This window comes from Neolamprologus brichardi, chromosome 23 (assembly GCF_056152115.1).
Source record: "Neolamprologus brichardi isolate AB-2024 chromosome 23, ASM5615211v1, whole genome shotgun sequence".
In the NCBI taxonomy this organism is placed as follows: domain Eukaryota; kingdom Metazoa; phylum Chordata; class Actinopteri; order Cichliformes; family Cichlidae; genus Neolamprologus; species Neolamprologus brichardi.
Genome location: NC_142125.1, coordinates 25,694,545 through 25,720,953, shown reverse-complemented (window position 1 = coordinate 25,720,953; position 26,409 = coordinate 25,694,545). Strand labels below are relative to the sequence as shown.

The following is a 26,409-nucleotide window of genomic DNA, read 5'->3' as shown; positions in this document are numbered from 1 at the left end:
CTGATGTAAAAGTCGCAAATACATTGCCATAGCCCCACATTTGGAGCTATGGCAATTACATAATCTTTGACAATACAATAAAATCTAAAATAAAACCAATAAAGTTGTTCCATAATACTTTAAGTGTCGCCGGAGTCTTCATGTCATCAGATCTTTGTCTTCTTCATGCACCTTGGAATTAGGTGAAGTTGTGCCAGAAAAATTTGTTAAGTAAGAACAGTTTCATTAACAAAAGTACTGGTTTAGTACATGGTATTAGCAGAAAGTTGGTGCCTGTGTATCGGTACTGGAAAAAGTATACTAATTACAACAAAGTGAGCCTACGTCAGATGCATTCAAAGGTGTTTATATGGAGCATTTTTATTCTGTTTGGGCTTTTAATCCCATTAAAGTCTGAAAATTAGAGTCCAGGTAAACATAGATATGAAGGGGAAAATTACAGGTAGAAATGCTTTTACCCAGATGAGATATCTGTGCATTCAAAGAACTACTTATTGTCATTTTTTGTCCTTAATTAAGAAAAACAGTTAAGAGGGTTTTCAGATGCAGACAGTTTGTGAGAGTTTTTTCACAGCGAAACATGAAAGTGTCACAAAAAGAGACTGATTTGTTGATGTACAAGGACACAAATTATAGGGATTTTTTGTGGTAGGTCGCACAACTTTATAAGCAATGTATTTCAATAGATGGTATATTTCGTGTTTGCATTGTGTTCGCATTAAGACCCTTCAGCAGTGACATGTCCCAATAGCAAAATAAAAATTAAAAAAAGCTATAAAAGAGGAAGCAACGGTTGTATTTGAACCCAAGCCATGATCTTTTTCTAAACTTGTACAGTAGCTTTTAGTACCTAAACCTATACCTGAGTATTGTGAAAATCTTTAGCCACCCCTTATTTCTTTATATTTTGCTTCAGATGAGCCAGACTTTGCTATTTTTTAAAGCTAGAACAATAGTTCTCCGGGCTTTCTGGAGGTCTCCCAAAGTTTTTCTTTGGGCATTTACTGTTTTTTTTCCCCCACTGGGGTTCAGTCCAGTCATAGTTTTTCCTTATTTTTTTTAGTCGAATCTATGAAAAATGCCAACAATAACACAGACTGACAGGTTCAAAAAGTAACAAACTGATTCCCAAAGAGCTATTAGCTGGTTTATCTCAGCATGTCCTTAAAATAAATCTGAGGAAACTGAACAAGTAGAGGACACAAGAAGACTTGGAAGGCCTACAGCAGATGAACAGTATGTTAAAGTCATGTTCTTATGCAAAATCACAAAAGGGCTGCCTGGAAAATCAGTTGTAACGGGTCTTACGGAGTGATGAATCCAAATTTGACATTTTTGTTTCAAATTGTTGCCAGTATGTAAAGACAGGTACAACTGTGAGTGGTTCTATCATGGTTTTGGACTAGATTTCAGCCACTGATGTGGGAAATCTTGTCAAAACTGATGGTAAAATAAGTATGAATGCAGAGAAGTCTGATTTTGATGCACCAATGATCCCAAACACACTGCCAGTGCACTAAAAGAAAACAAAATGCTACACTGTCAGTCATGGATTGGCCTCCCCGGAGCCTGGACCTCATAATAACTAAGAACAGAACCAAAGGCATCCAACATCCAAAGAAAAGCTTTGAATGTCCTTCAAGAATCCTGGAGAACTATTCCAGAAGACTACTTAAAGAAATGACAAGAACGCTACCTAAGAGAGTTCAGACTGTGTTGAAGACTAAAGGTGGTCACACCAGATATTGACATTCAAGCCCAGCAGAACTGTACAGGTCCATTTTTATATACTGTATCTTCATTTATGTTTGCACACATTTCCCATTTCCTAGAAAAGTATACAGAAATGAGGGGCCGCTAAAGACTTTTCTATTGCCTTTCACCTTTTTAAAGTGGAAAACATTAATCTGCCGTACACCGACACAAATCAGTACATGAGTACAGTACATGAAACACTAATCAATAGATTAAAGGTTGCAACTAATTCATAAACTGCTGCGAGACTGCGCTGAAGATGTTCAATATGAAGGTTTTTTAGTGAATTTCCATCTATATTTACAGCTGTCCAGTTTCATGAAAGTGAAGAGCTACCAGCACAAAGCACCTTCTATTTGCTAAGCATAAACCTGCAACACCACAAAGGTTAGACACGCTGTCCTGACCCATAAGATATCCACCGCTGGCTAGATTAAACCCATTAATTCTCAGCACAGCACTTAAATCTTGCTGTAGCTCCTGCCTGCTGGATTTGGCTAAGGAAAGCTTCAGGGATAAATGAGCCATATTGTCCTGCAGCAGCCTTCAAAGTTGACAGCCACATAGCCTGAATGACAAGACTTTTTTACCCACCCGAAGCCGGAGGAAGATGACAACCGCTTGTGTACACAACCAAAACAACCTAAACGTTAGATAATAGCCAATTAGCCTGGTGGACATTAGCTGGGGCTGCTCATCAACTGAGCCAAATGTTGGTTTAATAACCATTAGCTCGAACTCCATCGTGTGAGGGGCCTCCGCATTAAGAGGGGACCGTGTCAACAAGCGGGATCAGTCCTGTCTGACTGCCTTTTTGATGCACTGGACACAGCATCTGAACTAGCTGGGGGGTTAGCCTGCCAAGCGTCAGCTGTCTAGCTGCCGTTAGCTTAGCTAGCTTGTTGTAACGAAAATGAATTAGGACGAGCTCGGCTACGCTAATAACGTTTTAGCATTTAATTGGAACCGCGGAGCTGGGTTCGTGCATGCCGGGGACCAGCAGGCCCGGGGTTCCGACTTCATATTGTCGAAGTAAAAAAAAAAAAAAAGAGAGAGAGAGAGAAGAAGCAGCTAGGCCCGGCCGTTGAGGTTTCGAGCCAAAGGGGGAGGGGGGCAGGCAAGGCCAGGGGTAAGGCCGAGTTAGCACGGGTTAGCTTAGCATGCTAGCTAACAGCCGTGCAAGCCCGTTGCGTTTGCAGAGGGGAGAGCGAAGAAGAAGAAGAGAGAGAGAGGGAGAGAGAGAGACGCTTTTCAGGCACTAACGTTTCTGTCTGCGTCAAATCAAACCGTAAACTATCCGTTCTTACCCGGGCATCCCGGCGAATGCGTACCGGAGCCGAAACAGCGAAACGGGCGAGCAACAGTGCGTCTGCAAGCTTAGGAAAAATAAGAATAAGCAGCCTACCCATTAGTTCTCTGCCTCTGCTGGTTCTCCTACACTGGGATATTGGAAATGATGGAGAGCCGCACTGCGCATGCGCCGAGCTCAACCAGCCAGCAGATGGGAGAGGTGATGCACGTTTCCTCACATACACGAGCTCTGCATGGCCAAAAGGGGAAAAAAGAAAGGGGAAAAAGTTAGGGGTAACCTGGATGTGAGGGTTGGGGTGGGGCCTCACACTGAGCCACAGCCTGAACCGGCGGGTCCCACATTGAGGCCTGAGGGGCCTCCAGGGACCCCTGAGGCAGAATTGGCTGCAAAACTATTTTATCCCTTTTTCCACATATTTGACTTTAATCCTGGGAGATATAGAACTGGTTTTATTTTTTATTATTTTATTTTTATTATTTATTCTTTTTTTTCCTAAAGACTATGGAAACGTTTCACAGTACATTACAAATGTACTGTGGGTCATTGAGGTCATCCTGTATACACTCATACACTCATGTATACACTCATCCACCAAAAATAAATACAAAACAAAAAATATACTGATCATTTGCTGCCAATATATTATCATTTTTTATATAATGTAAGTTTCTGTAAAAAAGGTAAAATTCAATAAATTCAATGTGTGGTTAAAAATACAGAAACACATGTAAAAATGATACTAAAAGTTACTTCATTATTGTGTCATTTTCCTGACTTTTTTAAGCTTTCTTCTGCCAGTAAAAGAGTGGATATTTTTTGCCATCCAAAAGCCTCAAAATTTCAAGGTGATAACTCAAAATTTTGATTTATGTTATTCAAAAATTTCAGCTAATAATTTAAAATTCCAAGATAACATATCTTAAAAACCTTTAGTTACTTCTGAGCAAGTTGAAATTTTGAAATAATCCGTCAGTAACATGACATTTTAAAATACCTAATGTGAAATTTGGGGTTCAGAATGCAAGTATTCAAATTATGTATCTCAAAATTTGGTCTTAATAAATCAAAATCTCAAGATTTTTATTTTAACATTAAGACATAAAATTACAAACTGAAAACTTATCTAACAACTTCACTCAAATCAACTTAAAATTTTGATTTATGTATCTCAAAATTTTACATGTCTCGAGTTATGCATCTCAAAATTTTAAGCTTGAAATAACTTGAAATTTCAAGATACCTCTGTGTTTTGAGATACTCACTAACAACTTATGAAAACTTTGTGAAATTCTGAGTTAGGTATCTCGAAATTTGGAGTTACTCAGAAGTAAGAAGTTTCAAGATGGTCAGTAATTTAACAGTTTCAAACTTAAACTTACCAGTGCTGGAAACAACCTTCCATACTAAACAACTCCCTGCTTTCACTTTCATTCTGTTGGATTTGAGATGCATTGTGGGGGTGGGGGGGGGGGGGGGGGTGTTCATTTTCCTACTGTATTTTGAATAGATTGTTGCTTTTATTTGGAGACTGACAAAAAGACCATTAATTTCTTTTATTATTATTTATTATTAACAATTTTGCTTCCCTTTTTTAGATCCTTTGGAGTTTGTTTTTGTCTTCCCACATGATTTTCATGGTTTTTGGTCACTATGTTTTGTGCTTCTTACATTTTTTCCTCACTGCCTCGGTATCTTTCCATACTAATATACTTTTTTACACTATAGATCACTGGAATTAGATAAAGACTTTAACCTAAAGACCTCATGGAAATCACACACACAAGTATTTCTGCTTGCTGTTCAATTAAAAAAAGTACATAAATTTTTTTTTGCTGATCTATATTTTTCTCTCTTTTTTTTATATCATTTCTTGTTATTACAGTTGGGACCATAGACACTGTTCATTTCAATGTTTAATAACATTTATTTAAATAAATATGAAGTGGAAAAAGCTTTTAATCACAAGATTTTGTTTTCCCAAAAATGGAACATTGTACTCAATTGTATTCAATTGTTATGTATTTGACAGTTGTAACTTGATACTTTAATGTGCATAGCAAAGTCATAAAATCAAATCAAATTGATGATTATTGAATATTAATTAATAAAACTAGTAATATATGTTGACTACAGTGACACTACATATCATAGTTTCAAGTTATAAGGCTTTTAGTCCATTTTCCACCAATACATCATTGAGTTGACCTTGAAGACCTTGGTGGATGTAAGCCAAATTTGAATGGATTGTTAACATGACCCCACTCTACACTCATACAAAGTTTTATCAGAATTCATTTTACAACTTTTGAAGTTATTGTGTTTACAGACAGGATGGTGATATGCACACACACAAATCCTACTAAAAACATAACCTTGGTAACAAAATACATCTGATTTTTTTGTATCACAAATAAATAATGTTGAATTTACTTGCAGAAAAATGACTTAGAGGCAACTTGTTAGTAATAACACTGTTTTGACTGTGGCATGATTATATTAAGTACTAAAACAAACCTTAACAATTAGTTATATAAATTTCATATACAGCTTTCACTCTTTCTGTCAGTTTGGACGCATTCACAACACAAACACCCCAACGAGGTTTTCATGGAGATGTTTACTGGGTATCAAGATGTCAAGTCAGCTGACTTTGCAAAGCAAAACTGAAACTACTAAAAATGAAACTAAAACTAGACAATTTTAAACAATAATCAATATGCCAACCAAGACAAGACACTTGTTATAACCAAGGAAGGCTGCCATTGCAGTGCAGTCATCAGCACTGTCACCTCACAAGAGGCTCCTAGGTTGGATTCATCCAGTGGACTGGATGCAAACTCCTTTCTTCAAAGTCCATAAACATGTATGGGGTTAGGTTAGTTGTTTAAGTCTAATTAATTGACTTTAAGCGAGGATTGACAGGCTGCACTTTGTCTTTGACTGAAGATGGGTAGGCTGTGGTCATTTCTGATGAGCTGTAACCTCAGTTTCCTGTTCTTAGCAGGGTCACCTGCTATGATCTTCTGCTGCCGTAGACCATCTGCATCAACATTCAGTGTGTTGCCTGTTCAGAGATGCTCTTCTGTATACTTTGATTACATCTGTCCACTTTCTTCCACTAATACAATTCAGGATCAAGCCTTGTATCAACAGTTCAGGCTGGTGTTGGATGTGTAACGGTGTGGGGAATATTTTCTTGGCACTCTTTTGGTCCTTAGTACCACCTGAGCATCATTGAAACTCTACAGCCTACCTGAGCATTGTTGCTGAGCATGTCCATCCCTTTATGACCACAGTGTACCATCTTCTGATGGCTGTTTTCAGCATAATAACACACCATGTCACAAAGCTCAGATCATCACAAACTGGTTTCTTGAACATGACAATGAGTTCACTGAGTTCACTGTACTCAGATGGCCTCCACAGTCACCAGATCTCAGTCCAGTAGAGCCCATTTGGGATGTGGTGGAACAGCAGATTCACGTCATGGATGTGCAGCCAACAAATCTGCAGCAACTGTGTGATGCTGTCATGTCAACATGGACCAGAATCTCAGAGGAATGATTCCATCACCTTTTTGAATCTGCAAAGAAGAATCAAGACAAGGCAAAATGATTTTTGTGATTCTTTTCCTCTTTGGAGCTAAAAGAGGCCACCCAAACACATGAGAGATCAGTGGAAAGCCCAGGATGTCCTTTATTTAGTACATCAGGACTCTCAAATCACTCAAAAGATATAAACCAAAAACAAATGTCCGTTACAGAGGACATAAATGAATAGGCTGGTTCTCAGGAGGACATGACTGGCTCACATCAGAAACAATAGAAATGAACACAGTGATCTTTAAGTTCTCCTGACTTAATCTGCAAAATAGTTTGAGTTCATGCCAAATAATCACTTTGATTCATTCTAAAAGTTAGAAAAAGTGACAGGAAATTAATTTAGTACAACTGTTGTTTTCCTTTTTGGGGGCTAGGGGGAAGGGGTCATTGTTGCAGAAGGTAAGCTAACATAAAGACCTCTTACAGAAGTTTTAACTTTTGTAACGTTATCATTACCATGTCTTACTTTGTCAAAAAATAAAAGGTGGTCTTTACATATTAAGCATAATGTACTAAAATGATCAGAAGCCAATGGCTACATATTGAAACTCAGAATATGTGGACTCACAGGGTTAGAAAACAAGTCACCACCTAATTAAAAACAATCCCATTACCAGTTACTTTGCTAATACCTTACAGGTATTTTGTTAACACTGTCTATGAAGTGTAATTTGATAAGTGTTTAACACCATAAGCTACAAACTGCAATGATAATGATTAATTACAAGAACATCTTTTAGCAGAAAGTAAACAGTTCATATTTATGAACAAGATGACACTCATTAAGGTTAATTTTGACTGGCTGCGTGCAAAAAAAACAAAACAAAAAAAACAACACAAAGTGGCAGTGGAGCAAAAACATACACTCAGCAAAATAATTTCCTGAGATAAATAAAGGTCATAAAAGCTGAAGAAAACATGAGCTCAGCCGTCTGAAGCGAGGACGAGATGCAGCTCAGGGTGCAAACCCCTGAATTTTGTGTGAAGGTCAAACCTGAGGAGACGTTAAATGAATTCAGTGTAGGGCTGCTGAAGGAAGGAGCGCTTCATGTATTTTTAAGGGCAAACACAGAGGGCTGAATGTGCGAGCGGAGGGTCGTATTTTAGAATAATGTGACAGGCTAAATGTGAGCGGAGAGAGGGAGACGATTTGCGAGATATCTGGCGGTTTGCTGTGTCTTTTTTTCCCCCTTTTCATCAGTCAACCAAAAAGCCGCAGGAAGCGTTTAAGTGTCTCCAGAGCTTCAGTGAGTAAAAGATGCTGTTATGCAGGCGGCCTTTTAGACATATACATGAGCCATCCCTCCTAATTTGATCAAACCAGAGCAGAAGTGGCTGTTATAGTTTCACAAATAAATATATATATAATAACACATAATTGTAGTCTTTCTTAGTGCCGACAGACTATTTCTTATATATCTTACTATAACACATAAAATCTGTCTGTGTGTTCATTTCTTTATCCACCGACTCCTCCTACATGATCACAAGCAGCACAACCAAACTTGGCACACAAGTATGTCTTAGGCTCCTGAAGGCTCTTATCTATGTCAAATGTTATGATGCCATCATGTTGCCTAGCAACCACCTATAACAACTGGCCAAAATGACTTGTTTTTAGCATTTATGCAGATGTAAAATCTCTTAAGAGCATCCTGCTATTTTAATTTCACAAAAATAACATAAAAAGTAATCTACAAAACTTGAATTGTGAATGATATATATAATATCATATTGTTTTCATTTCATAGCCAGTAAATGCTGTAGAACGGAAATGCACAGGATCAAATTCAACAATAAAATGTATATAAAATTCAACAAATAAAATCATATTCATGTAAAATTCATGAAAAGCATAAAAAGACATTTTTTTAACTCTTGCCCTCAAGACAAGGATGTGTCATTTGTTATAATAACAAATTAAAAATATTGTATTTTAAATTGAAATGAAAAATAAAACAATATTTTGTCATTTTAATATTTTTAAACAAGTTCAAAAATCTGTACACACCTGAATGGGTAATTCAAATATTCACATTCAAATATAACCTCTGTGCAATGTCCTCTTTACTGCTGATACAGTTATTAAATCACAACGTGACTTAAATTGTTGTGGATTTATGTTAATATTATTGATGTATTTGAATAGCTTTGTGCTTACATAGTTTCAAATGTAAATCTGTACTTGAGACCATTTCTGATGAGGCTTCAGTGAACAGTAGATGAATCAGTAGAATCATCTTTGTTAGTACAAAAATACTGTTTAATGTCTGTCAAACTGTGTTATCTTTGACATTTTTCATTGATCCAACTAAAGACATTAGAACAAATGATGTGTTTTGTGGTTGCACAACAGTGGTTCAGTCTTTTTTATGCTTGAATGATTCATAGTGGTTTAACAAGCAAAAGATTGGTCAGGGACAAGGACTGAGCAGAAAATAAGTGAAAAGGCAGCCAGTGTCCAAAGAAAAACGTTCAAAGACCTTCAGGAAGCCTCAAGAACTATTGCCCAAGACCACTTTAAAAACAATACAACAAAGCCTGTCTGCTTGGTAACAAAATATAAAGAAACAATTGTTGACTTTTGCACATTACTATATGTCATGTTTTTTCTTTTAAATCATTTTTTATTTGGTGGTTTTGTGCGTGTGGTTGTGTGTGTGTGTGAATAATATAATTCCACAACCACAGCGTTTCTCTTATGCGTTGCTCTGAGTCACAGCCAATCAGAAAGCAGATATAGTCAAAGCCGGAAGTCGTCATCGCTGGCAGAGGAGTATTCCCGCGAAGATTGAGGCGTCTCTTCGTTGCTCCCGGTATGTTTGTTCTGATGTGTGTGTGAAAAGAAGCTCGGCTAGCTGACACCTGTCTTACACAACGGTAGAAGTAATCAAAGTTAGAAATGGAAAACATTCGTGCTTCTTCAGCGCACTTTTAGCGAGCAGATCTTCGAGTAAAGCCGTGGGTTGCGTCGCAAGCGTGTAGCACCGAAGTTCTGTTGTAAAAATGACAATTTTGTGTTCTCCTGACTTGTCGGCCGATATGATCTCAGCCTTGAATGCAGTCCGAGACGGATTCTCACACTTATGAGTCGCTTTCTAATTCGGCATACATAAAATCTATTTAGACATTCATTTTTTGACCAAATTGTAAGATAAGCAGTCAAAGGCAGCTATGAGATTAGACTGGTATAGTTGCATCAGCTGCATGCCGAATTGAAAAGTGTTTTATCCTCACCTGTTATCGACCCTAACATTGGTTACAGCACAACTGTAAACATATCCTGAAGTGATGCTATTTCGCTTTGGTGATTATTAGTCTTACGTTTGGCGTAAACTTAAAAAAAGGGGGGAAAAGAGTTATTTATTGGAATTAAAACCGTTGTTTCCACCATGTTAGTGCATTTAATTGACACCTAACGGCAATGTAAAGTGTCAGTATTATCCCGCTGAAAATGAATTTAGTGGCATGTTGAAGTTGACCTGTTTTCCCACTTTTTCACGTTTTGCAGTTGACAGTCACATCATCATGAGTAAGAGGAAGGCCAGAGATGCTCATCTGCCTATAGGGGAATGCATCACACAGGTGTGTGTATGAACAGCTAGTGAGTTTTTCAGTGTCATACTCTGAAATATACCTAATAAAATGTAGTTTATTTATAATACATGTTTCTGTGCAGGTTCAGCAGATTTTAAGGGAGCGGTTTTGTGAGAGGCGGCTCCCTGACAGACCAGAGGGAGTAGAAGCTCAGTACAAGTAAGTTCATAACAACAGGGGCTGTGGATAGAGGTGATTTTATAATAACGTCAACACATTTACCAAAAAGAATCATATCATAGTATTATTGAAAAAGAGTTTACAAGAAAATCACAGAGAAAATCAGAACGTTAAATCCAAACAAAGTTGGATATTAAAATAAGAAACAAGACAATCAGTGCGAGAAGAGAAACTGGAAAAATGACTGGCACAGGTTCCTGCCTCTTGGCTTCAACGCGTGTGTGCGTGCCTGCGTGTGTGTGTGCCTGCCTGCGTGTGTGCCTGCCTGCGTGTGTGCGTGCCTGCGTGTGTGCGTGCCTGCCTGCGTGTGTGCCTGCCTGCGTGTGTGCCTGCCTGCGTGTGTGCCTGCCTGCGTGTGTGCCTGCGTGTTGTGACGTAGTTATGGTTGTCCTTTAAAAACACATTCATGTTTAAAGTGGAGGTCTGGAAAGAGGCTTACAAATGTAAAAACACACTGACTGGTAAAACACTGCCCACTGTGGTGAAACATATAGTGACAGTATGTAGGGTGTAATTACGAAAGGTACCTTTACTAGTGATCAGTATAAGGTTAAAAGTTCGAGGCCATTACAGCCTTACTGTTTATACTGGAGAGGAGGAATCGGTTGTAATCTGGCCTTGTGAAAATAAAACCATGAATAATTTGTCCTAAGTGTTTGGGAAAGGCAAATAACCTGTAAAGGGTGTTTGTTTTTGTTTTGGCTTCGGTTCCTACAGGTGTTGGATGGTTTAGGAGGCCTGTAGTAGAACTGTCATCTATAATTAAGAGCAGACCTGGAGCTCGGTGTGAGTTTCAGTGGCCCAGTTCAGTCGCACCTGGGTGACAGCTCTGTCCCAGTTTCCTGGCCGACTCGGCCACAACACGAGCTTCCCCAGTGAGAGATTTCCACTCATTAGAAGCAGGAGATGGGGGTGTATATTTTACTAAGCATTGTGGGTATTGTAGTTAAAGCCATTGTGTTTGCAGACACCTCCTGGAGCTGCTGAGGCGGACGGCGATCCACGGGGAGAGTAACTCTGTGCTAATCGTGGGTCCCAGAGGAGCAGGGAAAACGATGGTGAGCCGTGGGAAAAAATGAATTTAAAAAAAAATTATTATTTTTTTTTAAAGTGTGGACTTGTTGTGAATCCTGTGAGGTTTGTGTTTTGTGCCTGAAGCTGCTGCAGTGCGTGCTGAGAGACCTGCAGAAGGAGGAGAAGGTGCAGAAGAACCTTCTTCAGGTTCACCTCAGTGGTACCAAACCTCATTTAAATTCTTCACAATTTAAGAACCCACACGTTTGCTGGAAATGTGAATTGGATGGATGGGTTTGTGTGTTTGCCGCAGGTCTCCTGCAGACTGATGACAGAACAGCGCTGAAAGAAATAACCAGACAGCTCCACCTGGAAAACGTTGTTGGAGACAAAGTGTTTGTGAGTATTTAGAGAGACCGTTATTAACATTTTCAGCTCTGAAAACTACAAAGATCTTTCTACCTCGTTTTTTTCTTAGGGAAGCTTTGCTGAAAATCTGGCTTTCCTCCTGGAGGCATTAAAAAAAGGTGAGAAAGTTCAAATATTTAAAGCTGATTTCAGACTAGAGGGACAGGTTTGATGTTTTGTTGTTGTTTTTCCCTAAAAGGCAATCGCAGCAGTAGCTGCCCAGTGTTGTTTGTCCTGGATGAGTTCGACTTATTCGCCCACCACAAGAACCAGACTCTGCTCTACAACCTGTTTGACGTCTCCCAGTCCGCCCAGGCTCCCATCGCCGTGGTCGGCGTCACCTGCAGACTGGTGGGCCTCAGAACACCTCTCAGAAACCCTACTTAGATAATGGTAGGTGTTTTTAATAAGTGTTGTGATACTTTTTCCATTCAGGATGTTCTGGAGCTGCTGGAGAAGCGGGTAAAGTCGCGGTTTTCCCACCGTCAGATCCACCTGCTGAGCAGTCTCAACTTCACCCAGTACCTGGAACGGGTTTGGACGCAACTCAGCCTGCCGGACAGCTTTCCTGACAAGAAGTTCGCTCAGGAGTGGAACGCTGGTGTAAAGGTGAAGCTAGTAGGCAGACACAAAGTTTTTTAGTCACGTCTTTAAGTAGTCTTCAGGAATAGTTCTGCAGGCTTCTTGAAGGACATTCAAAGCTCTTCTTTGGATGTTTCTGCCTTTTGTTCTGTTCTGTCAACATGATCCTTACCTTCTATCCAGGTACGTCTTTACTGCATTGGCAGTGAGTTTGTGATCATTGTCGTGATTTAAAAATTGAAGCTGTTGCCAAATGCAAATGCAGCACCAAAGCCAGAGCCTCCACCGTGTTTTACAGACTGCTGTAGACACTCACTGTTGTACGTCTCCCCGTACATACTGACAATGATTTGAAACAAAAGACTCCAAATGTGGATTCATCACTATCAAGACCCGTTGTCACTGATTTTCAGTCCAGTTCTTGTGTAATTTTCACACCTCAGCCTTTTCTTACTGTTTCCCTTCATTAGGAATGGCTTCTTCACAGCCACTGAGACCGTTTGTGATTAAACTTCGGTGAATATATGTATCTTTTAAAGGACTTGCACTTCTTCTCTTTCCACTTTTGTTATTCACTTGTCCAGTTTCCTGAAATGTTTTAAGAAAACTCTGAATACCATACTGAGATATGCCATGGTTGCTAATGGCTCTTAGTGAAAAAGAAAGCATTGTCCAAAGGAAAACTTGGAAAGACCTTCAGAAAGCCTGAAGAATTGTTGCTCAAGACCACTTTAAAAAATGACAGTCTGATGGCTTGGTGGCAAAATATAATGAAACGATTGTTGGCTTTTGCATGGTACGGCTGTTTTTTGTGCTCTACCTTCTTCGTGCCCTAAAAGCCTTACTTAGCTCACTAAAGTTCAGAAAATGTCTAATTCTGAGTTGTTTGAGTGACCGTAGTAACATCACTGCCCAGCTAACATGGTTCAGACAGCGATGTCATCTCTGGCCTCCTTTTGAACGGCAGACGATGGACACACCTTTTCCACATAGAACATACAAAGCACAAAGTACTGATCTTTGTTTTCTTGGTTCTTCAGACTCTGTGTGAGGACAAATCTGTGGAAGAAGTCCTGCAGAGACACTTCAACTCCAGCAAAGACTTTCGCTCTCTGCACATGCTGCTGGTGAGAAGAACATTTCTGATGTTCGGTTTGGGGAAGTTTTGGGTGTTTCCTTTTCTTTCATTGTTTCTTTTCGTACTAAATATCTTTACAGATGTTGTGCCTGAGTCACGTCTCTGTTGCCAAACCTACCATCAAACCAGCTGACCTGCTCGAGGCCAGCCGGATGTGTTTTGCTGACGCCACGGCTAACATGCTCCATGGTGAGTACAAATCTTAACAAAGGACTGTTGTTTTTTTTGTTTTTTTCCTACCCATGGTCCGAAGCGTCTAAGTGAGCTGTTTCTCTTTAGGTTTGTCCATCTTGGAGCTGTGCCTGGTCATCGCCATTAAGCACCTCAATGATGTGTATGAAGGAGAGCCATTTAACCTTCAGATGGTCCATAATGGTACGATCGCACAATTAAATTACACAAGTAGAAGAAGCTGTCCCATCTGTTTCTTCACTCGTGCCTGATTGTTTCCAGAGTTTAAGAAGTTCCTGCATAGGAAGTCCAACTCCATGTACAACTTTGAGCAGCCTGTTGTCATGAAGGTTGGTAGAAACGCTTCGAAACTCTTCCCCCAGTCTTTCCTACCAAACCCCCACCCCACACCAGGCGGAAAGTGGACATTTCCTGAACACCGATACAATCGGTTTGCTGACTGACCCTTAATCTCTTCTTGCCTTTAGGCGTTCGAGCACCTGCAGCAGCTGGAGCTGATCCGGCCTGTCGATGGTTCCACGGCCAAAGTCCAGAGGGAGTACCAGCTCATGAGGCTCACGCTGGACCACAGCCAGATCATGGAGGCCCTGCAGAAGTACCCACAGTGCCCCACTGACGTCAAGCAGTGGGCCATGTCGGCATTTGGGTAGAGCTTCAGAACATTTAGAATTCAGAGTCTGTGAAGCTTGTTTTGACTTGGACTGAAGAGCATAAGGTTTGCACTGCTGCCTACTCTAAACGATCAGAAAATAAAAGGAAATGAATAGTTTGGCATTGGTGCGATTAAATGTTTCACCCTCTAAGCAGTTAAGGAGGTTTATGCTGAAGATAGACACCCCCCCCCCCCTCCCCCCGACTTACTTAATACAAAAACTCAGCTTAATGTGCTTGTGTCATTTGATCAATAGTTGGACTTTCATTATTTTCAGGTCGTGAGCATCAGACTGCTGAATACTGCTATCTAGTGGTGATTTTGTGCAGTTGACAATAACCTGGATGAAAGTTGTAGTTTTGATTTCTTGGACATAAATATGTGTAATTGTGCCAAAAGTCTGTTTTTTGTTGTTGTTTTTAAACACACTGAAGCATCAGTGAGGCATGTGTCCCTCCACAGTTCACAAGAATCACTGCTCCCACGATTGTTGTACAGAGTTTATGCACAATGATCACCTGACTGGCCTGCACCCAAAATGTGCTTTCAGTCGGGGTCATATCTGTCGTTTTAGAGGCAGCAGTGTGACTCCTGATGGGCCGTGAGCTGAATGAAGATTCACCTTAGTGGCAATAAAAAGAACTCATTTAATTACAAGATGTCCTCTTGGTAGATATTTTGTTTCTAGGCATAAATTTTTGTTTTATGCAAAGTTTCTGTTGCATAAATCCAGCTTTATAAACATGAAGTTTTTGTTTTTTACTAATTTTAACTGTTTAAATGATATGCTATGTATTTGTGGCTACAGTTTTAAAGATTTTATTCAGTGTGCAATGCCATGCTGTACTAGCAATGCCAATTCCAAATATAAGCCTCATGTTTCCAACAGGGAACCCAGCCCCCCACCCTCAATTTAACTGCCTTTTCTTAAACAGAGCACTGAGCATTTAAGCAAGGCTTGTAACTGAGTGAAGGGACCTGTGAGTATCAGTCTTAAGAAGAGCCAATCTATTTCTCTGAATGAGAGGAAAGGAGGTAACTATGCTCCATAGTTCAGAGCCATGACACGGGCACAGCCCATACCTTTATGAACACAGTGTACCAGTCTTCTGATGGCTGATTCCAGCAGGATAGCACACCATGTCACAAAAGCTCAGATCATCTCAAACTGGTTTTATGAACATAATGACTTCACTGTGCTCAAATGGCCTCCACAGTCACCATATCTCAGTCTAATAGAGCAGATTTGAGATGTGGTGGAACAGGAGATTCTCATCTGCAGTAACTGTGTGATGCTAACAAAGAATTAGACAACTCTAAAGACAAAAGTACTTAATCTAGTACTAGCAAGGTGTACCTGTTAAAGATAACTGTCTTTGCATTGGTTAGGGTTTACCTCTTAAAATCTGATGTATCAAAATTTATTTTATGACTTTCCTTTATTAAAAAGTCCCTAAAAATGAAAACCAAACTGTTTCCAGGAAAACGCCAAGCCTCTAAAATGGGTTAAAACTCCAGACTGCAGTGATTCAGAGGGAGATAAAAAAGGAAAGAAAACACATTCACAATCTAAAAACACATTTATTTACATCACGTGGATCACTTCAGCTGATAAAAACCATGGCCGGCTAACATTAGCCGAGAGTCGCAGCGCTAATCAGGGATCAGTCCTGCCTCCTCTGCCATAATGTACACACGGTTCATGGAGTTTATTTCCTCTGCTGTAACACTTTTTCAAGAGATTTTCCTCTCATCCCTTCTGTGAGATGTCAGAGGTCAGGATGAGGACATCCTTGAAGCTGGTAAAGACTCATTCCTGCTCAGGAAAACCCAGTGGGCTGTTTCTTTTTTTGTTTTTGTTTGATTGATGTACTTCACTTTCCAGTTTGAAATTGCAGACCTTAGTTTCTTTCTTATTTTCACATTTGTTTCTCAGTAACATAAAATGTACAGTCACATGTATCAGGAGCAAAGAAAAAAAGACATTTTCATCACTGAAGAGAGGATTTTTTTTTTCTTTTTAAAACATGACACTGAAGTTTCATGTTCAGACTGATCAGTTTCTCCCAGCCTTAAACAACCTGTGAGCATCATTGGCATTGGAGACAGTGTTGGCAGACCCTGGATAAGCGCTGCAACTCGACAGCCTCGAGAAATGTGGGGTCAAAGTAGTGTTTTTATTTATTTTTTGTTTTGTTATTTTTTTGATTTGTTTTGTGGGGTTTTTTTGTAGAAATTTCAGGCCTGGTAACCAGACTTCTCTTACTGCCAAGACAGTCTTAGCGGTGGGGGTCAATGGAGTTCAATGTTTCCTCTAAAACTCTTTACCACCAGCAGGAAAAAGGAGGGGACTGGGAAGTTAGAATGAAATAACCTGTAGTGGATGACTGTAGTAGCATGTATGGGAATATTGCAACAGCTCCTAAAGAGCTCGGAGGGCTTTTTAAAATGTAACCATCAGGGGATCCAAGCAGGCTCCCAGAGGAACACCTTTGGCTGAACCATCACAATTCGTTTTCTTTCTGCCTTACAAAGTACTCCAATGAGCCTCCAGCTTAGTGAAGGGAAACTTTTACAGGCCTGGGTGCAGAGTCAAAACACAAGAAAAGTATAAATGAATGTAGAGGAAACACTGAAGTTCAACACGCACTTATAAAGATTCAGCTCAGAGTATATAGTTGATACAGGTATTTATGTCTGTACAGATCCTAGACTGCTTAAAATAGTGGGGGCAACAAGACACAAATGTTTCACTGTTTATATGCACAGCAATGTGAGGTGCTGGGCTGGAGGAAGTCAAGGTAGAAACATGTAAAGCTTCAACATGCGCAGGACCCATCCATACACCTTTAAATATCCAAAAGATCCATCCTTTTCACTCCTCTCAGGTCGCCAAGTCAACTGCTCCTCATCAGGATAAGGCTGAAGTTCAAGATAAATTATACAAATCAGGGGGGTCGAATATGACTGGACTATTTTCCAAAGCTCACCTCAAAAGCTCAGGAGACCAGCTATCTTGCAAACACTGATATCAACACTGCCTCGCTACTCGCTGCACTATCCTCCTGAACAAAAGACACAATCTCCACAACGGTGCCAGAGATCAAAACAGGAAACTCAGAAAGTGTAATTTAATCTGGTAGCTCCTGCACTAGCTGAAAAGGTGACAAAACCCCTGATGCTATTAGCTAAAAAAAACACCAAAGTGTGGCCAGTGGATATGACAGCACTTTTAGTGTTCACCAACATTTGCAAGGGCGAGAACATTGGGTATAACAGGCCCTGCAGTTGTCGTTGCCATCTAGAAAGCTGTGCAACCTCTTTTGTGAACATTTACCAATCAAGAGGATTCTCATGATCATTTGTCGGGGGTGGGGTGTACCTCTGCTGGCATCTTCATTACAGAGACAACATCCAATCAATTACATTTTCACTGACTTGATTAACTGGTGCTTCCAAAGTTGAATCACTCTAGCAGGATCCATTTCACTACCCATTGCTGAGAAACTGGGTGACGTTCAGTTGGGGGTGCTCACAAGACCACTGACAATGAATAATAATTCTTTGAAGCTTCTTCTTGACAAAAAGTTAATTTAAAAAAAAGAATTCTACCTTTTCCCCCTACAATGAAGCTAATTTTGCCAATAAAGGAGATTCCAGAAGAAGCTGCTAGTTTAAAGAAAAATATACATCTACTACATCAAATGTCTCAAATACTTTCAAAAAATTTCCAGAGGAAAAACTTTACCTCACAAAATTTAAATATTTGAGCTATAGATCCATAGGGCCATGTTCATTCTGGACTATTTTAGAAGCACCACCTATTAAAATGAGCTCTTTTGGTGAAGTTTCCTAACTTTTCAGTGCAAGAAGTTAACGCTACAGATTCTCAAAGTTCAGTTCAGCAATGCATCATGTAGATGCTCCTTTGGTGGAGTCAGAACAGGCATGGTCTAGACCTGAGGGGAACCAATGGATGGTAGACGAGATTGTTGTCAATTGCTTTAATTGGGTACTTGATCAGGTGAAGACAAACAGAACCAAATATCTGCTTTGTTTTGGAAGTTTAGGTGCTAAAACAAAGGTAGGACCAGAGGTTTTTGAGAACCTTTTTTCCATCGTCCTTTGGATGGTCTGTTTGGTCCTAATGGACCACAGAGCCGGTACAACCGAGAGGTGTATGAATGGATGTCCAAATACGCTGGGCTTTGCAAGTTTCTACGGGACAGGGCACAATCACACGAAACCAGCCAAACGCAAAGCCCTCTAAAGTTACACAGGGCCGGGCTCAATCCATCGAAGTACACACAATACTGGAATCCAGGAGTCTGAAGAACATTCATTCTCGGTCATTTTGTCCATAGACTGAATAGAAAGAAGCATGAGTAAAGTTTATATCTTTTTCTTTTTGAATCAATTAATGAAAGTAGTTCCTGAATTACAACTGAAAACCCACCCCAAACCCTGAAACCCCAACAAAAACCAAAGCTCATGCCAGAACTTTATTCCGAGTTGCACTCGAGCTCCAATCCCCAAAACCTCAGGCCAGTAAATTAAAAAATAAATACAACATATCAATATGCAAGGTCACGGATTTAAAAAAAAAAAAAAAATGCTACAAGTTATTTGTGTGTGTGTGTGTATTGAAATTCACTCCTGCAGCTGATCCTACAGAAGTGTAGGGTAGTTTGCGGCACTGGTTGCATATAACTCGCTAGAACTTAGAAAAGCATAGTACTGAATCCCTGAATGGTATTTGTCGGTTTGGGTCGGTTTCTCTGAGTGCAGTTTAAACTCAAGCCGGAAGTCTTTCCCCTACAGTGCTTAGGATGTGACTGCCAACCAAACAGCAGCGAGTTTCTTTGCTCGTGGCTGGTAAGATTTGTCAACCACTTTGGCAGGTAACCAACCAGTTTGGAGGCAGTTTTTGGATATCCACTTGGCTGCTGGAACACTGGTGAGTAGGTTTTGCATTTGAGGACACAAACATGGGAACTAAAAAGAATAATACTGGTGTTTTTCCCTTATGTTGGTGTCATTCAAGAATCCTTTTCGTTCTGCAGTTCAATCTCCCTTTGTGGGACAAGAAAACACATTGTGGTGGAAATGAGGAAACTTCTTTGTAGCCTTATTCTGTTTCTGTCTGTCAGACCTTCAGGGAACAAATTAAGTTTACCCCTAAACTGAAACCTTTCCCTTAAATCAAGAGCATTTAGATTTTTTTTTTTTTTTAGCAACCTGGTTATGATTTTAGTTTATTTGCTATAGTTTCTATACTGAAGAAATCCCTGCAAGTGAGGTAGTACTTACTGAAGGGCTGCTGGGGTTTGCAGTACTGATCGTCCCTGACTGTTCAAGCTTTGTGAGGACCTCAGACAACGGGTGCTTTTGAACAGCAGTGGAGCAGCATAAGGAAGCAACACTGATGCAAAAAGTTGTACTCATGCTACAATATGTAAATAAGATGATGGCTTAAACTTCCTTCAGGTTTGCGGTGTTGTTGCAATATGGTGTGCGGAAATAACCTCAAACTTATGCTGTCAAATTTGCTTAAAGAACTTTTACAGTTCAACTATGAAGATCCTTTTTTTGGAATCTTCTAGATTTAGGTGGGATAACGTAACAATTTGGCCCTGATTGGTACAAATGTTGGCACACATCTCCATTCTCCAAACATTTAGCTTCATTACAGACTTTTTTGTGCAAAATGAAAGGATTTGCTCAACTGATCACTAATCAATTTAATGTCTTAGTGTTTTACTTGTATACTTACTGGCTCTTGCTCACCAAAACGTCATAATACAGTGCTGTAAAGAAAGCCTCACTGTCTTGAATGTGAATGGTTTGGATAGAAAGAAGTTTCTTCGTGTTTTTTTCTCCCCCCCAGTATTTTCTAACTGCACACAGAGCTTGATTTTAAACTGTGATATGTGAAACCGTCCCAAAGCTTGAGGAGAGACTGCAGGTCTGCCGGCACCAGTGTTCAATATCCCTCAGAGGAAATAAAGACTCAAAAACGTCATTTGTCGCCTTCGCAACAACGACAGATACATCCGTTTTGCCTGACATCTACAAGATTAACTAATATCGACACGTAGAAATGGCACCAGGATGAAAGACAGAAAGGAGAGATCCCCTCGTCTCCACTCATTTAACCATGGTTAGCTGTGTGAGCGTGCCGGTTGGCTCGGCAAGGGTTTCAAACTGTCAAGCTAAGTGGTTTTAGGGGTTTCTAAGAACTTTTACTTTGAAGGGGAACATTATTGGTTTCTAGTACGTCTCAGAGGTTAAATAATGAGTGTTTGCAGATAAGTCAGCGTCTTCTCTGAAAGCTACAGGTAACCAAAGAAATCACAAGGAGGGTTTTGGTTGTCATGGGGTCACCAACTGGTTTCTAGGCCTGTGTTACCAAGGCCCTAGGGAAATAACCCTCAAATTCCAACGCCAGTGGGCCAAGCTCAAGAGAAGGCATCAAAACCAATTAATTAAGTCTAAACTGGAACAGTGCAGAATGAAGGTGGTTAAAACATAGACCAGATTTTTGGTTCTACAGATACATTAGGTCAGGTTGACTGTGTTGCTTGGGCAGGTTGATATTTTTTCCTGTCTTTAGTAATATCTCTCTTCATTTTTGTGGGAATTAATTCAGTGGTCTGCATCCTTGATAATTCAACTTTCTTTTTTTTGTAATGAGATCAGTATGACTAATGAATGCTGTGGGGATCTGGCATTAAATGACTGGTGGAACTTTATGTCAGAAAAAGTGGATAGTCCTAATATAATAATATAATATCTCTATCATGTGACGGTTTCTTTCAGAAGATGAGATGAATAAGGATTATTTTGAACTGTGATTCATGCTTGGCTACTTAAAAAGAATGGGGAGCAGATTATGTCCACTTTTAGTTATCGACCAACCTTACCTAATACAGTTTTCTTCAAACCGACTAAAGACACTGAACTATTACCGCATGGCTAAACCCTAACAAGTGGAGACGAGGCAAGAAAGAGACATAGGAGGTGCAAGATTCGGCGAAAGAGGAGGTACTCCAGTTCGAGACAGGTGAGGATGAGGATGTGAGGGCGTGGTGTTGAGTAGCAAAGATTCCTGAGGTGTATCCAAAGAGAGCAGAAACTCTTAATTTAAAAAAAATAAAATAAAATAAAAAGATGCGTGCAATCAAATCAAAAGCAAGCTGGCTCAGCTAAATACAGGCACAGTTCCAAAGTAGGGCTGGGTACCTCTGGAAACTGTACTTCAAATTTGATACCTCCTAAAAATAATCATGCCAGGTGACCTCTTGTTTGTTTTTGTTTTTTTGTTAATCTGATTTTTCTAAATAGAATCAAACAACACATAATTTATTTCACAATGAATGAACAAGAATATGACCCGAGAGTTTGATATCTCTGATTAAATATCAAAAAAAAAAGAAAAAGAAAAAGAGAAGGTATCATTATAGCTGGTACCCAGCGCTAATCCAGAGAGAGATCTCGTGACTCCAATTCAAGCTAGTCAGCAATGGGTATTTACTCTCTGCTGACGGCTGACACGGCAAACAAAAAAAAAAGAAAGAAAACTTTAAGCGACAACTTCATTATCACGGGTGTGGGCAGGGTGTGGGTGGTGGTGGTCGGGGGGTCATGAGTTTATCCCGCTCTCATGAACATCTGATAGAAGCAAAAAAAAACAAACAAAAAAAACAACAGGAGAAAGTTGAAGTAGACACTGAGAGAAAGGAAGGGGACGAAGAAGGGAAAAAGTTGTGTTGTTTTTTTTTACGGTTTGTATGGCCGTGTGTGTCTGTGTGTGTCTAGGCTTTGTTGATTGACGAAGGGTCAAAAGGTTGTAAAGGAAGTGCGAGCGATGACCGTGAACAGGGAGAGGGGGACTGATTTTTTTTAAAACTGTCCATCTGAACTGAGGTATACCTGGTTGAAGGAGGTTTATGGTTTTTATCGTCGTAATGCTTGAAAATGGACCCCCCTCCCCATTCCCCCCCATTTAAAATAAGCTTGATTACCAAGTTGTCTGGGTCCATAATACACTATGTACAGCAGCATTACACTATAAACATTCAGAAGCCGTTGCTTATTGGCAGAACGATAGTCTCCCAAAAAAAACAAAAGAAAAAGAAAAAACAAAACAAAACACACACACACACGAGAAAACAGCAAATGTATCAAGAGCCGGACGCTCGTCTTTTCTTTTTTTTTCTTCTTTTGTTGTTTTTTAACACTAAAATGCACCGAGAGTTTTGTGAAATTTCTCCGAAGAATCTTCTCAGAGCAGAACACGTCGCCCTCCTACATCTGTGTGTGTGTGTCTGTGTGCGTGCGTGCGTTTGCATGTATATGTGTATATAAAAACAATACATGATCAAAGTGTCTGTAGAGTGTTGTCCCAGCATGTCAGTGCTGTGGCTTGGTAAAACATCCTGAGTGAGTCCGCTCAGGATGGCAGAGAGTTCAACGTTAAAATCCTCAAGCACGCCTATCAAAATGAGGTGGATGTCAACTGATGTGGTGAGGCGGGCGCAAGGGGCGTTTCCTGAATGCGAGCAGCGGCCCGCACTTAAAGGAACAGGAAGGAGAAAAAAAAATAATAAAAGAAGAAGAAGAAGAAAAAAAACCCCACAAAGCCAACCAACCAGGGTTGGCCATTTATCCCCTCGTGTTGATCCGTGTTTTCGCTAGAGCTCGTCTGGCGTCGGCTGATTGGCTGATCATAAGCTGGACTCCTTGGGTGGGAGGTCCACGTTTGTCACCATGGTGACAACAGTGACGATCTCCTCGGGGCCGATGACGGGCGCCTGGCGCTGCATCTGTCCGATGCGCTCTTCGACGCAGCCGGCGGACAGGCGTGCCTCAGCCTCGTGGTCCCAGCAGTCCTCGATTGTTTCGCAAAGCATGGCCAGACCCTGCGGAACAAAGTTCAGACGAACATTATCCAAACAGCACCACGATATCTCAGCTGGTTGTGGTTTCTGGAGTTTGAGCATGGACACACTGGAAGCGCTCTGCAGTGGCACAAAGTGGGCGGGACCTATTTATAAACTTTCAGGCAAGCGACTGAAGAGACTATCCAATGAAAGTTCATAATACTTTGTGTTGTTCTTACTCACTGTCATTTTGTCCTGTGTTATATGTTGTTTGATTATTTTAGGTGTACATCAGCTGTTCTTTTTAAATGTGGTACAGAGGGAACCAATTATTTTTAATCATGCTGCATAAATCAAAGAGCTATGGGACAGTTTCAACAAACACTCCTCTAGTTTCTCACCGTGTGTTTCTGCCAGCAGTCTCGCAGGCAGGGCCGCAGTTTCTTATGCACCACCACCTCCTGCATGTCCTCCAGAGATGGGTGCTGACCCACCTCCTCCTCAAAGGGGAGCATGTACTCATCTACTGGTCCTGGAAACATGTGCACGTGTCCAAAGTTAAAATTCAGACAGAATAAAAATAAGACAGTGTGGATAGAACTTGACTGGAGTGCTTGTGGATTTACCGTCGGCAGCGGTGCACCGTGATGCCAGCTCCCACAGGACGAGGCCAAAGGCGTACATATCGATGCGCAAAAAGGAATCACGCTGGAAGTTGATTGCGCCCTCCAGGACTTCGGGAGCCATGTAACGTCGTGTTCCCACCTACAGGTTCCAAGCAGGAGTCCAAAGATCAGCACTGAGATAAATAGCTACATGACCACCAATTAAAGCAGACCCAACAAAAACACTGCCAAATAAATGTGTTTTCACTGCTTTACTGTGATTGTCCAACTTTCAAAAATTGAAAACCTCATCATTCAAATAAATCCCTCCAGGGCTGCTTCAAAGATTTCTGGCCTGTGCTGCCACCCAAAGGAGTCTACAACTACTGTCTCAAAGCAAGAATAATAAGGGTCACTCTAAAATGGATGTTGGTGTTTAGAGTGAAATGAACAAATAACTTAAAAAAAAAGAAAAGAAAAAAAAAAGATCAGGGCTCAGGTCTAAACACTCAGTTTCAGTTTTCAGTTATTTTTGTCCCCCCCCTCCCCATTTTCCCCTTAACACAGGGTCCAGTATGAGATAAATAAAGGTTATTTTAAATAACCTACTGAAATAAACTACTGACTATTGCAGTTTCAGGAGGAATTGAAGTGGTACTGAATTGAAAATTCTAGAACATCATTAAACATCAACGAAAAGACGTAATTATACATTAACAGGAAGATTCTGGAATGTCACTGACTATTAATAGAAAGAATGCCATTGTGAATTAATGGAAAGCTTCTAAAATATACTGGAAAGATTATAGAATTTCACTGTACATTAACAAAGAGAATTTCATTCTACACAAAGGGAAATATTTTAGAATTTAACTGTGCATTGATGGAAATGTTCTAGAATGTCACTGTATACTGACAGAAAGAATCTGACTGTACTTTGACAGGAGGATCTAAAATGTCATACATTAATGGGAAGTATGTCCTTCTAGACTGTAATTATTGATACTGTATAGATTATTTTTTTGTGTTATTCAACTTGACATTTAAGATTGTTGTGCTGTGCAGTGCAAAACATTTGGAAGACCAAAATATTATAATAATGATAAACCAAAATTTCAGACAACATAAAATGAGATTGGTTGCTTAACATCAATGCACAAATAAGCTGGAAACAGATGTAACTGGGTACTGCCTGTAAACATGCCTTCAAACACAGTGAAATGGTGGATGAGAGACAACTATATGAAGTTTTAAGTGTGAGCTATACCTGTCCGTGTGTGTCTCCTGCTGATTTTCCTGCCTCAAACTTCAGAGCGAGGCCAAAGTCAGCTATGCAGGCTGTCAGGTTATTCTTCAACAACACATTCTTACTTTTAATGTCCCTGAAAGAACGCACGACACAGGAAATGTCCCTTTAGCCCAGTCAAACTAATACAGGAGGTTGATAAGTGATGATTTATCCACAGATGTTGATGTTTATGTTTATGGCAGTGTACCTGTGAGCGATGGAGGGCTTGTGCCCGTCCTTGTGTCCTGGGATGTCTTCGTGGAGGTAGGCGAGGCCGCGGGCTGCTGACTGAGCGATGTGGCAGAGCTCGTTCCAGGACACCACGTTGGCCTTCAGGTAGTCTGTCAACGAGCCCTAGTGAATGAGACAGACAGAGAAGATGGGTGTCAGCGGGAAGAAAAAACAGAAACACTAACTTTACATTCAAAAACGGGCATGTAGGAAAAGGGGATTTAGAATTGGAATGAAATAATGAAAACCGAAAGAACAAGTCCCCAAAGTGTGCCCTTTGCCTGTCGCCCAGTCCACACTGCATGTGTCCCTAATTTCTGTTGTTGTTGATAAGCTGTACCTGTCCAGACCCCATGAATCCAGGCCTGGCTGCCAGACGCCCCCGTTTCTGTTCTAGCGTAATCCCAGTGTCAGGTGAGGTTATCCAGTGCCAAATATTCTGTTTCAATGGAGTTTCTCAAAGCGAGACCCCTCCCCTGAGATGACCCTGCCAGGAGTTACTTGGCATCTTCAAGTCTGAGGCAAAACTCCCCTTTGGGTTGGGGGAGAGACGGTGCTCCAAGAGAGAGAATTCACAAGATCTTATTCACGTGTGATGGAAGGGCCGGAGGACGATGGAGGACAAAGCAGATCACTAACTTGTGTTTAACTGTTACAGAAGTTTTAATGTTTATCAGCTGAAACCTAGAAATGTGTGATGTTATAGATATATTCAAGAGTCAGAGTGATGGAATGAAAAGATTAATTAATAGTACATTAAAAGTTGAGCTGCATCAGAGCGTGCAGTATTCTCAGTATGGTAACGGTAATATCTCTAATGGATGGAAATTCCCCAAAGCTTTTCTATTTTTTTATTTTGCAGCTGACTCCACAAGATAAAACAATTATGCTGGATGTAATAGTTTCAATATTGACATTTTTTAGATGATTATCGAAGAAGAAAGAACTTCTGGAGCTCAATAAATCCCCTA

The 26,409-nt window shown here is 40.3% G+C and overlaps 3 protein-coding genes across 8 annotated transcripts in view; 1 reads left to right on the top strand and 2 right to left on the bottom strand.

The window, feature by feature from the left end:
- mbd5 (methyl-CpG binding domain protein 5) overlaps positions 1–3,217 on the bottom strand; it is a 47,655-nt gene extending 44,438 nt beyond the window's left edge. For 2 of the 3 annotated variants that reach the window (XM_006792844.3, XM_035908543.2), the window contains exon 1: positions 3,161–3,217. The gene's annotated coding sequence lies outside the window, so the exon portion shown is untranslated. Of the gene's footprint in view, positions 1–3,062 lie in introns of all 3 variants that reach the window. The other variant, XM_006792843.3, reaches the window with a different exon arrangement.
- Positions 3,218–9,421: 6,204 nt separating this feature from the next.
- On the top strand, positions 9,422–15,396 carry orc4 (origin recognition complex, subunit 4). Of its 3 annotated transcripts, none has more exons than XM_006792845.2 (14): positions 9,422–9,485; positions 10,181–10,254; positions 10,349–10,425; positions 11,414–11,504; positions 11,605–11,680; positions 11,774–11,859; positions 11,939–11,987; positions 12,068–12,219; positions 12,304–12,477; positions 13,491–13,577; positions 13,669–13,777; positions 13,868–13,963; positions 14,042–14,109; positions 14,248–15,395. In XM_006792845.2, exons 2-14 carry the CDS (start codon positions 10,198–10,200, stop codon positions 14,428–14,430), a joined length of 1,305 nt encoding a protein of 434 aa, XP_006792908.2. In that variant the 5' UTR covers positions 9,422–9,485; positions 10,181–10,197; the 3' UTR covers positions 14,431–15,395. The 3 variants fall into 3 exon arrangements, with proteins under 3 accessions (XP_006792908.2, XP_035764437.2, XP_035764438.2); XM_035908544.2 differs by lacking the exon at positions 9,422–9,485 and adding an exon at positions 9,489–9,549; XM_035908545.2 differs by lacking the exon at positions 9,422–9,485 and adding an exon at positions 9,490–9,555 and having other exon boundaries at positions 14,248–15,396.
- Positions 15,397–16,152: 756 nt separating this feature from the next.
- LOC102784913 (activin receptor type-2A) overlaps positions 16,153–26,409 on the bottom strand; it is an 81,966-nt gene continuing 71,709 nt past the window's right edge. For both annotated transcript variants that reach the window (XM_006792846.3, XM_006792847.3), the window contains 5 exons: positions 25,416–25,561; positions 25,187–25,301; positions 23,941–24,079; positions 23,716–23,846; positions 16,153–23,353 (listed from right to left, as the gene is read on the bottom strand). In XM_006792846.3, coding sequence (XP_006792909.1) covers positions 23,159–23,353; positions 23,716–23,846; positions 23,941–24,079; positions 25,187–25,301; positions 25,416–25,561 — 726 coding nt within the window. In that variant the 3' untranslated portion in view covers positions 16,153–23,158. The remainder of the gene's footprint in view (positions 23,354–23,715; positions 23,847–23,940; positions 24,080–25,186; positions 25,302–25,415; positions 25,562–26,409) is intronic.